We start from the raw sequence: 12,547 nt of genomic DNA, 5'->3' as shown, positions 1-12,547 counted from the left end.
CTTTTAAATGTATGCATTTCATATGTGTTACATTTATCTTCAGTTGCTGTAAATAGCTATTCTCTGCTTTAGCTGAGTGAGCATAATAATGGCTAATGGTGTCATTTTGAGAACCCAAAGACATGCACTCTAGACCAGTGGTGGTGGGGGGAGGAATAAAAAAATAAATAAAAAAAATTTTAAAAAATCAGACCAGAAAATGATTACATAAATATATTTAATACCTGTAAAATGTATGAGTTAAACTAATCCAATGCTGACAGGGTATAGAAATTTGCAGACCCCAATCTATCCACTAAATTGTGTATTAGATAGACAGATAGATACTTTATTAATCCCAAGGGGAAATTCACATACTCCAGCAGCAGCATACTGATAAAGAACAATATTACATTAAAGAGTGATAACAATGAAGGTATAACAGACAGACAATTTTGTATAATTGTAACGTTTAGCCCCCCGGGTGGAATTGAAAAGTCGCATAATGTGGGGGAGGAACAATCTCCTCAGTCTGTCAGTGGAGCAGGACAGTGACAGCAGTCTGTCGCTGAAGCTGCTCCTCTGTCTGGAGATGATCCTGTTCAGTGGATTTTCCATTATTGACAGGAGCCTGCTCAGTGCCCGTCGCTCTGCCACGGATGTCAAACTGTCCAGCTCAGTGTCTACAATAGAGTCTGCCATCCTCACCAGTTTGTCCAGGCGTGAGGCATTCCTCTTCTTTATGCTGCCTCCCCAGCACACCACCGCGTAGAAGAGGGCGCTCACCACAACCATCTGATAGAACATCTGCAGCATCTTATTGCAGATGTTGAAGGACACCAGCCTTCTAAGGAAGTATAGTCAGCTCTGTCCTTTCTTACACAGAGCATCAGTATTGGCAGTCCAGTCCAATTTATCATCCAGCTGCACTCCCAGGTATTTATAGGTCTGCACCCTCTGCACATAGTTACCTCTGATGATCACGGGGTCCATGAGGGGCCTGGGCCTCCAAAAATCCACCACCAGCTCCTTGGTTTTGCTGGTGTTCAGTTGTAGGTGGGTTGAGTCGCACCATTTAACAAAGTCCTTGATTAGTTTCCTATACTCCTCCTCCTGCCCACTTCTGATGCAGCCCACGATAGCAGTGCCCTCTGCAAACTTTTGCACGTGGCAGGACTGACTTGTATTGGAAGTCAGATGTATTTAGGCTGAACAGGACCGGAGAAAGTACAGTCCCCTGCGGCGCTCCTGTATTGCTGACCACAATGTCAGACCTGCAGTTCCCGAGATGCACATACTGAGGTCTGTCTTTAAGATAGTCCACGATCCATGCTACCAGGTATGAATCGGCTCCCATCTCTGCCAGCTTGTCCCTAAGGAGCAGAGGTTGGATTGTGTTGAAGGCGCTAGAGAAGTCCAGAAACATAATTCTTACAGCACCACTGCCTCTGTCCAAGTGGGAGAGGGATCGGTGTAGCATATAGATGATGGCATCCTCTGCTCCCATCTTCTCCTGGTATGAGAACTACAGAGGGTCGAGGGCATGGCGGACCTGTGGCCTCAGGTGGTGAAGCGGCAGCTGCTCCATGGTCTTCATCACATGTGACGTCAGAATGACAGTCCGGAAGTCGTTTACCCCACTAGGTTGGGATACCTTTGGGACTGGGGTGATGCAAGATGTTTTCCAAAGCCTCGGGACTCTCCCCTGTTCCAGGTTCAGGTTTAAGAGACGCTGTAGAGGACTCCCCAGCAGAATCACAAATCTTGTATGGTGTGTTCCTTATCATATTCTCAATATGCCAATGCCATAAATCGATCCATTCTCAAAAACTGGCATATTCTGACCCTTCATTCTTCTTTTAAAAACCCATCAATGTTTACTTTTATTCACAACTGTAACATCCATGGTTTGGTATTTAACACACCTTGGACCACCTTGTGCAAAAAACTGAAAAATTATCTGTTTATAAAAACTGGGTATTTTCCCTGCTTAAACTGGAGCTTCTACAGCTTTGTATTCAAAGGTAATACTGTTCCTACCTCCAAATAAAAAATCAATTTTAAACACAGATTTGACCAATACAAGTGGTGTTAAATATATGTTTTTATTCACATGCCCTATAATTTAATTTGGGAAACCTTTCTCAAAAGTAAAAATTTGTTTCTCAGAAAACAAAATGAACATACAGTCTAAGAATCTTAAATATTTCATATTCTGACATGTAACTGAAGTTAATCATTCTTTATCGAACTTGAAATACATCATTTTGGAAATCATCCACATACATTCAATGGGGAGTTGGGGACTTAAACAGCCAGCTACATTGTCAAGAGTTGTTTTGGAACTACAAACTTATTTCCTGTAATCATTTGGGACACAACAAGTTAAATGATGTCTCCTGCTTCTTCACTTTTAATTTATTAACAAACATATTTTAATAATTAAACAAATGAAAATGGCATGAGTTTTGAGTTAAAGAACTCTGCTGATATCAAATACATTGAATGTGTTTTACACATTATGTGCACAAGCCTTTTCTTCTTAGCTTGTTTTTTTGTATTTGGATCTATCCTTGTTGATTTTTTGACTACTTTTTTCTTAAAACCATTTGTTTCATGTTTGCAATACCTCTTTGCTTTTGTTTAATTGCAATTGTCTCTTCATAATTCAGTGTGTAACTATGTCCGATATATACATTTGTGTATACTTACTGTGTTGATTTCATGTAAATCAGTAATTGCATTTACAGTTGTGCTTGAAAGTTAGTGAACCCTTTAGAATTTTCTATATTTCTACATAAATATGACCTAAAACATCATCAGATTTTCACTCAAGTCCTAAAAGTAGATAAAGAGAAACCAGTTAAATAAATGAGACAAAAATATTATACTTGGTCATTTATTTATTGAGAAAAATGAACGAATATTTGCGAGTAGCAAAAGTATGTGAACCTCTAGGATTAGCAGTTAGTTTGAAGGTGAAATTAAAGTCAGGTGTTTTCAATAAATGGGATGACAATCAGGTGTGAGTAGGCACCCTGTGTTATTTAAAGAACAGGGATCTATCAAACTCTGCTCTTCATAACACGTTTGTGGAAGTGTATCATGGCACGAACAAAGGAGATTTCTGAAGACCTCCGAAAAAGAGTTGTTGATGTTCAGCAGGCTGGAAAAGGTTACAAAACCATCTCTAAAGAGTTTGGACTCCACCAATCCACAGTCAGACAGATTGTGTACAAATGGAGGAAATTCAAGACCATTGTTACCCTCAAGGATCACTCCAACAGCAAGCATGTAATAGTCAGCGAGGTCACAAAGGACCCCAGGGTAACTTCTAAGCAACTGAAGGCCTCTCTCACATTGGCTAATGTTCATGTTCATGAGTCCACCATCAGCAGAACACTGAACAATAATTGTGTGTATGGCAGAGTTGCAAGGAGAAAGTCACCGCTCTGGAAAAAAAAAATTGCTGCTCGTCTGCAGTTTGCTAAAGATCACGTGGACAAACCAGAAGGCTATTGGAAGAATGTTCTGTGGACAGATGAGACCAAAATATAACTTTTTGGTTTACATAAAAAGCGTTATGTTTAGAGAAAGGAAAACACTGCATTCCAACATAAGAACCTTATCCCATCTATGAAACACGGTGGTGGTAGTATCATGGTTTGGGCCTGTTTTGCTGCATCTGGGCCAGGACAGCTTGCCTTCATTGATGGAACAATGAATTCTGAATTATATCAGAGAATTCTAAAGAAAAATGTCATGACATCTGTCCATGAACTGAATCTCAAGAGAAGGTGGGTCATGCAGCAAGACAAACGACCCTAAGCTCACAAGTCGTTCTACCAAAGAATGGTTAAAGAAAAATAAGGTTAATGTTTTGGAATGGCCAAGACAAAGTCCTGACCTTCATCCAATCGAAATGTTGTGCAAGGACCTGAAGCGAGCAGTTAATGTGAGGAAACCCACCAACATCCCAGAGTTGAAGCTGTTCTGTACAGAGGAATGGGCTAAAATTCCTCCAAGCCGGTGTGCAGGAATGATCAAAAGTTACCGGAAACATTTAGTTGCAGTTACTGCTGCAAAGGGGGGTTTGCTTTACTGAAAGCAAAGGTTCACATACTTTTGCCACTCACAAATATGTAATATTCAATCATTTTCCTAAAAGAAATAAACAACCAAGTATAATATTTTTGTCTCATTTGTTTAATTGGTTTCTCTTTACCTACTTTTAGGACTTGAGTGAAAATCTGATGATGTTTTAGGTGATATTTATGCAGAAATATAGAATATTCTAAAGGGTTCACTAACTTTCAAGCACAACTGTATATATGTTTATTAAAGATTTCTATCTCTTTCAATGGATAGGCTTTATTGATTGCTACACTCTTTAACATTCTCTAGACATGCAAGAGTGTCTCCTACTTATAGTTCTATAGTGTGGTTCTAGTTAACCTTCTATTTTGATCATTGTATACACAATTTAATAATAGTTGGGCTCCTGATCTATTTTTATAGTGTTATTTCATCCCAATAACACATCACATTTTACTCCAGTGTCCACATATTTATTATGTGCACATTTTAAAACCATGTTGTTAAAACTGCTGTTACTCTGATCACTGCACCATTGAGACAAGTAGAACTATGTGATTTTTTGTTTTGAGTCGAGCGTTAAATGAAATTGAAGTAGATAAACATGAAAAAGATTTGGTTCAAGCCTGTTTAACACAAATGGCCTAAGCTGTGCAGTGTATGCCCTGTGACACCTGGTAAAACATAATTGCCTCTTACTTGACCTGCTCCCATGTTCTTGTTTGCAGATTCAGGACCCAAAGGTCTTTGTAGTGGTAAAACTGTTCACCATCTACAGAAGCAAATTCTCCTCCAAAAATCCAGAGTTGTCCACCAGAATGTGGAACAGCAACAGCCTACCCAAAAAGAAAAGTGGGTAATGTTATTAAAAGCAATCCCTGGAAAATCAAAATACTGAAGAACCACCAAATCTATGTCTATAGTACAATTTACAAAATATTATTAAAAAAAAAAAGTAAACAAGATTTCGTTTAGGGTATGTAATACTTTCACGCTGATGCTGGGTAACTTGTCATATAATAATCAGTTATGAGGATTAATTAAGCAGTTAAGTAACCAAAAACACACTACAATACTGAATATTATTTGAATGTTTTAACACTAGAATCCCTAAGGCTTACAATTTTCGTTGTCCCTGACCTCCTTAAATTTTCCTGACATACACTAAGAAACCCATAGCTCCTTATCCTTAACTCTTTGTGGGCTGAATGTATTTTTCCAAAAAATGCAGTTTTCTGAAAAGCACACAAAGCTATAGTTTCACATGTAAATCAATATAAAATGTCTGTTGCTGTGTGCTGTGGCCACCAGTTTGCAGTCTCTTGTGGCTCCAGCCACTCACGACCAGCATGACAGCTAGCATGGATGTGTGGCAGGCTGGCTGGCTGGCTGTCATATTCTCTTTGGGATGCGGGGGCAGCAGTGGTAGCGTCAGTCAAGGTCACAGTGTGATGCAAGCTGGTTTGTACCTGTTGTCATTGGCATCAGCTACATGAACGTGTTCAGCACCATGATCAGGTGCGGACAGATCAACCAATATGGATACCTCACTTTCGGTTTTTATCTCGATCTCCAGATCACTTGCATCAAAATCAGAGCCCAACCAGTCAGAGTCAAATTCAGTGATAATATGAAAAATGGTGTCCACAGAGTACTTTCGCTTCAATCTCTTGTCAAATGTTGATACCCTTTATGCTGTTGTTTGCTCTTCACTACTCACACCAACACAGGCAATCTCAGTCAGAACAAACAAGGTAAGGGGTGGGGGTTGACTTGTTCTCAATCCTATTTTTTGTAAAAATTGATCGATTTGTATGGAATGATTACAATAAAATGAATATAAAAAAGGTAATTTTCCTTCCAGCAAAGACAGTCAAACTACAACGAAATGGTGGATTTTGTCACTGTTTCCAGTTGATTCCCGTCCTCGACCCCTCCTGTCTGACAAAAGTCGATATCCTCCCTAAGAGAGTTAATAGCCCACTTTTGTTTTGCAAATGTGTGGTTTAGCAGAATGAAGCCTGCTACACCCGCCACCCCCCATTTAGTCAGATGAAGGCATTGCCCTGCTGCAATCCTTACAGCTTAAGTCTGTGTTGAAATGCTTATCTGGCGATTCAGTTTTAAGGGATTATACAGTATAGGTCATGAAATATCATGATTTGAAATACACATATTTCATGAGTGTTCTGTGTCTGCAATAATCTATGTAAATAAAAAATGACAGAGCAAGTGCGAGGCAAGAAATGCTGAACACACAGCTAAAAATGAAAATGATTTCATACATTATAGTAATAAAACATCACTTATGTGTAGCACAGTAGAAAGTGTAGGATGAGTGAATCCCAAATATCCAAGAAACACTTTCAGAAAAGGTGTAACAAAACAAGTATGCTTTTATTCAAAAATAAAACTAAAGAAAAAGAAATTGCTCGATTGACATGTCGCTGAAGCCCAAATATCAGTCGGTACAAAGTAAAAGACGTTCACATAAGTGTGTGTTTACGTGTTTTTCTTTTTCATCCAGTTGTCACAGTGGTAACACTGCTCCGTCCCGAATCTGCGCAGCTGGCGCACTGGATAAGCTTCCAGTTAGAAATGCCAAGGTAATATGTTTGAATCCCGCGTCGTCTCTGCATTTAGCACTTTGAGTAGCGAGATGCTATTATTATTATTATCACATAATAAAAACATACTGTAAGAGCCAATTTTAGAAAGTTAAAGTTTTTAGTTAAACTCATATTAATGTTTGCTTAATATGAATAGAATATAAATTTCTTCCATAGTCATAGCTTATGGTATGGTCTTTTCCCCCTATAAGTTAGTAAGAGATAGAACCTTCTTGCTATAACTGAGAAACAGTGTGATAATAAGCTCAGTTGTATTTAGAAGAGGTCCCAGTGAAGAGGGACTTGAAAGACCCATTTTCATCTCAGAAATGGGATAAGCATACAGTTTTCTAACCATTTTGAAATGGTTCAGAAATGTTAAGTAAATAGTAACGATTTGAGATGTAACAAGATTAAGCTTAGAACTGAACTTTTCTTAACATTAATTTTTTCTCTTTTTTGCTATTTTAATTTTCTTTTTTGTGTGAACTGTTTTACTTTGAAACTTAACTAAACTTTTAAAAACGAAGATATTTTGTCTGTGGAATCATTTCTGCGTGTCAGGCTTTTGTTGAATTTCATTTTTTTGAGTTAGAGCTGCTGAACTTTGGTAACTTTGGAAAAACGCAGCTACACATACATTTGATGCATATCTGTAACTTCCTGTACAAATTTATGGTACTTGTAAAAGATGTTACTTTTCCTAACAAACAGACATTCATATGAACATTTAGTCTGAACAATTTTTTTATTCAAATTAAATTTTATTCAAGAACAAAACTGAACTATTTTTGTTCAGTTTTATTCTTGAATGCTTGAATAAAAAAGTTGTTCAAATGACATGTTAATGTGAATATGTCCATATGCAAGGAAAAGTAACACCCACCATAGACACTGCAGTGTCTGTTTGCTCAACAAGGCACCAAGGTGAAATGATTGAACTACATTTGTGTGTTTTGTTTTTTTCCCTTCAACGCTACATTTTACAAGTACCATAAATTAACACTGGCTGTTATAGAGTCAAATCATATGTATGTTTTTATTATATAAAAGTAACAATAATAGCAGCTCAATACTCAAAACAATAAATGCGAGGAGGACCCGGATCGAACATGCAACCTCTTGATTACGAGACAGCAGTTCTTACCTCTGTACCAACCCAACTGACTTACATACTTTGTATCAATTGATAGTTGTGCTTCAGTTTTTACATAATGCCAATAACATGTAAACTTAACTATTTCTTTTTCTTTGGTTATATTCTTGAGACTGGAATGTTTCAGAGTTAAAGTAATTCTTCAAGTAATGTAATGGAAGGTATGATGGCAGTGAGAATGGCAAGCCAGTAAACATCCCTGATGGGACATTACCACCTTGGTAGGAGATGCACTCAAAACGAGCAATAATCTTACAGGTCTTAAGTGGGCAGTAACACTTTAGACACTTACTAAGAGTTGCAGGAATCTTTTTTTCCTTTTATTACAGCGCTTTAAAACCCCCAACACGTATTGTCTCACAATTAGTCTCCATTTTATGTCAGAATCATATCAGAATCAGAATCACTATCATTCACCAGTACTTAATGTACAGGAATTTGACTTGGTAGATTTTGAGCGGCTGAATACAGTATCACATACACAAATAACAAATAACATAAGATAAAAGAAAAACTTCATACAAGTTTACAGAACAGTACAGTTATAAAGATATGCAAATGATGATGTGCAAGTAAAAGTGTGAGTGTGTAGTGTGTATGCACATGCACACATATACATGTAGATATAGTGTACGTACACACATTCATATAGTATCTGACAGAATGTATGAATATTCAAAGTAGTCAGGCTAGGTTAGGTTAGGTTTGAGAGGGCTATGGGTCTGGGAAATAAACTATTGAGTTGTCTGTTAGTTTTAGTTTTAATTGACCTGAAGCATTGTCTAGAGGGGAGTTTATAGAATTTGAGATGAGCAAGGTGAGATTAGTCTGTGGTGATCCTTTTGATATGGTTAGTGACACAAGATGTGTACAGGTTTGCAACAGATAGAAGGGTACAGCCAATTATTTTCTCAGCAGACCTCACAACCTGCTGTAATTTATTTTTGGAGTGTGCTGTTGCTGCACCAAACCAGACAACAAATGGAGAATACGATTACACTTTCAATTATGGCTTTGTTAAACTGAACTAGGACTGGCAGAGATAGATTTAACTTGTTTAGTTAGCGCAAGAAGTACGATCACTGCTGTGCTTATTTAGTAATGTAGGTGGTGTTAAGGTCCCAGCTGAAAGTGTTTATGATTGTTGTGCCCAAACATTTGAAGGATTCCACCATATTGACTGCAGAATCATTAATTTCTAGTGGGAGAGGTTGTAACTGCTGTTTGTAAAAGTCAAGGACCATTTCCACTGTCTTGGAAGTATTGAGCACTAGGCTGTTGGAAGCACACCAAGGTACAAGATGAGACATCTCTTTTCTATAATGTGTTTTGTTGCCACTAGTAATTAGACCAAAAAAGTTGGAGTCATCAGCAAACTTGATGATTTTAACTGAAAGATCACTGGACCTACAGTCATTGATGTACAAGCAATAAAGTAAGGGGGGTGTGGGAGCACACAGCCTTGAGGGGCACCTGTGCTAAAATATAGAGACACAGAAATATACTGTATATCTTGTTTACCAGAAAACTGTAAATCCATTTACAGATGAAAGTTAACAACAGTTCAGGGACAATGGTGTAAAAAGCTGAATTGAAGTCAATAAACAGTATTCTGGTATAAGTTCCTTTACTGTCCAGATGCTCCAGTACAAAATGAAGGCCCATGTTGATGGCATCATCCACAAATATATTTGCCTGATATGCAAACTAAAGAAGGTCAAGAACAGTAGCAGTAACAGACTCAGGAGGGTTAGAACAAATTGTTCAAATATTTTCATTAGCACTTCAATCATTGACGTAGCTTATTTTATAATTGTTGGGAACAAGAACAATAATAAACTAGAAGACTTAAACCAATCGGGTACAGTACACTACCAAAGTGTTTGATTGTTGCAGGTGAGACAGAATCAGGACCAGCTGACTTTTTGCACTTCTGTGTTGAAAACAGCTTCCAGACATTGTATTCTTTGATAGAAAAGGGAGAAGGGTGAGGCTTTTGTGAAGAAGTGGCTGGTGTTAAAACCACTTCGGAGATGGAGGAGCACAGCGATTGTAGATATTCAGCACCTTGTTGTTCAAATCTGCCATAGAACTTGTCAAGTTTGTCAGAGAGGAATAAACCTGAGTAAGCATTGAGAGATGTCTTTTTGTAATTAGTAACAGAGTGAAGGCTTCACCATACAGAGGAACTATTGTTTGCCGAGAACTGAAGCTCCAGTTTATTTTTGTGCTTCCATTTAGCATATCTGTTTGCATTGTTTAGCCTATTCCTTGCCAGTCAGCATGCCTCCTTATCACCCATTTTATGTGCTTTTTCTTTCACCTAATAGAGATTCCTTATTTCTTTGGTGAACCAGGGCTTTTAATTTGCTGGGAATGCAAACCACTTCACAGAAGCTGATACAAGTAGCAACACTGTCAAGTCAACTCATGAATGTTTTCACAAGCATTTCTGAAAACATCCCAATAGGTACAGTCTAGACAATCTTGTAATGATTCAACTTGCACATCAGTCCATGAATGAACAGATTTCTTTACCAGTTTAGCTCATTTAAGCTTTTGTTAATAAATGTGCAGCAACTGTAACATAACATGGTCATAATTACCCAGTGGCGCACGAGATAAGGCTGGAATGTGTCCTTTACGCCATAGTAGCATTGATGTAAAATCTTCCCATCCCTGGTGGGGCATTTTACAAGCTGTTTGTATCTTGGAAAATCGATTAAAATTACAGTGGGGTTACGGTTAGGATAAAGGGAAGGACAAGACAATCTAAAAAAAAATCAAACAACATGATACATACCAAAAAGGGAAACCTTAATCTTAGGGCCCTAGGTAGTAAATCTATTTTAGCCTAAGGGCCCCATTACAATGCGGTTAAGGTTAGAATGATGGTTAGGTTAGGGTTAATGGAGATTTAATGTACCCCAAATTTGGGGTCCACCAAATGCACTGGTACACTAATGACGAGTGATACTTCTATCATACTTCCCCGACCCATCACTTATCCCTATAAAAGCCATCAAGCATTTAAAACACCCCCCATAAATATTAGGTTTGTGTTATTAAAGTCACCTATCACTATAATCAGGGAGTTTGTATGACTGTTTTCCAAGCTAGTGATGTAATCTGCCAACTGCTCCAGCGCTTTACTCACGTCAGGAAGGATGTAAATTCTGAGATTTATTGAAGAAATTTTTTCGAGGAGTATACAATGACTACAATTAATAGTGAATAGTTCAAAATTGCTAGAGCAGTGCTTTGATATTATGGAAACTTCAGTTCACCGATTTTTATTAATGTAGAAGCAGACTCTATGGTCTTTTGACTTGTTGCAACAATTGAGGATTTGCTCTTCAAGGCAGAAACCCCAGCAGTTCTAATGAGGAGTTGAGAAATGATGCATTAAACCATGTCTCCACAAAGCAATACGCTGAAGAGAGATAATAATCCTTATTTGCGATGAGAAGCTGATGAAGTTCATCTGTTTTGTTCCTCAGAGACCTGATGTTGGATAAAACTACTCTGGGAAGGGTCACACAAAAGCACATCTCCTGAACCACACGAGTGACCTTCCCCCTTCTCCACTTAAAGTACGAGTTACCTGGCTAGAAGTCAGTGTTTGCAGTCAGAGGGTTCATAAGTGGTAAATCTGTATGTAAATATCCTTGATCGGCTGAGGATAAATGTAGTTCAAACCCAATAGATAGGAAATGATCTCTTGAGTAAGTAATCCTTATATTATTGCAAAAGGCAAAGTTAACAGATAAAAATAACACACACATAAGCAGCAACAAATCAATGGTGGCTGCCCTAATTGGCGCCATCGTCATATGGCTGCTAGTTTCACAAATAAAGCCTAAAATAACAAGGTATAAATGAGATATTCAGATCAATTTTATTAAAATATTGCTCCATCTATAAAGGAAAAATAGCAGACAAACTGTGCAGACACTGACATCATACTATGACAATCCCAATTGTATGGGTTAATGTCACAGGTGCCGACTGGCTTCTTATTCTGAATGATATGATATTAATTGTACACTGCCGCTGCCCTTTGGACACTTCCAAAAACAATAAAACAAGTCCACCTTCAAACAGCCCGCCACTTGCCTGATTTTTTACTTCGTTCACTGTTCTCACCCTGTCTCTATCTTACTATCAAACTGGTATTCCTCCTGATCTAAATCTGTTCTACCTGTGCCTGTTTGGCAGCAAGACTCCAGCTAAGTGTTGCAACCAGGACTCGCAAAACAATGTCATAAGCACTTTATGATTTGAGGAAAAACAAGTAAAAAATAAATAAAAATATCTATAATAATCAAAATCAGAATAACTTTATTGTCATTGAACAAATAAAACAAAATTAGGTGCAGTAACTGTAGTGTCAAAATATAAATACAAAACAAAACTCCAAAGGAGAGAGCACCGAGCCGCTGCAACTATGTAGCAAAAGCACATTACCAGTGAATGTGGATCATACAGATTTCACATATGGATTTCAGGTCCTTTTTGTGGATGCTTTTATAACTCACTGGCTGAAGAAGGACTTTCACACTAGGCTGTCTGTACCAGACTGAAAAAAGATGGTGATGCAAATGCTCAGGATTTTTTGATGGCCTTTATATTTAAACAGTTTTTTTTCTGTTTATGTTTGTTCACAATACAGAAACTGCACCGATTAAAGTAGTATTAAAGTAGTAAA

The 12,547-nt window shown here is 37.8% G+C and overlaps 1 protein-coding gene across 2 annotated transcripts in view; it reads right to left on the bottom strand.

Moving 5' to 3' along the window:
* The window catches only part of klhdc4 (kelch domain containing 4), a 107,979-nt gene that overhangs the window by 46,889 nt on the left and 48,543 nt on the right, over positions 1–12,547 (bottom strand). For both annotated transcript variants that reach the window (XM_039763532.1, XM_039763531.1), the window contains exon 5: positions 4,774–4,910. In XM_039763532.1, the coding sequence (XP_039619466.1) occupies positions 4,774–4,910 (137 nt within the window). The remainder of the gene's footprint in view (positions 1–4,773; positions 4,911–12,547) is intronic.

The sequence above is a fragment of the Polypterus senegalus genome, chromosome 9 (assembly GCF_016835505.1).
Source record: "Polypterus senegalus isolate Bchr_013 chromosome 9, ASM1683550v1, whole genome shotgun sequence".
Taxonomy (NCBI): Eukaryota; Metazoa; Chordata; class Cladistia; order Polypteriformes; family Polypteridae; genus Polypterus; species Polypterus senegalus.
The sequence above is the reverse complement of the archived record's forward strand: the minus strand, read 5'-3'. Positions and strand labels throughout refer to the sequence as shown.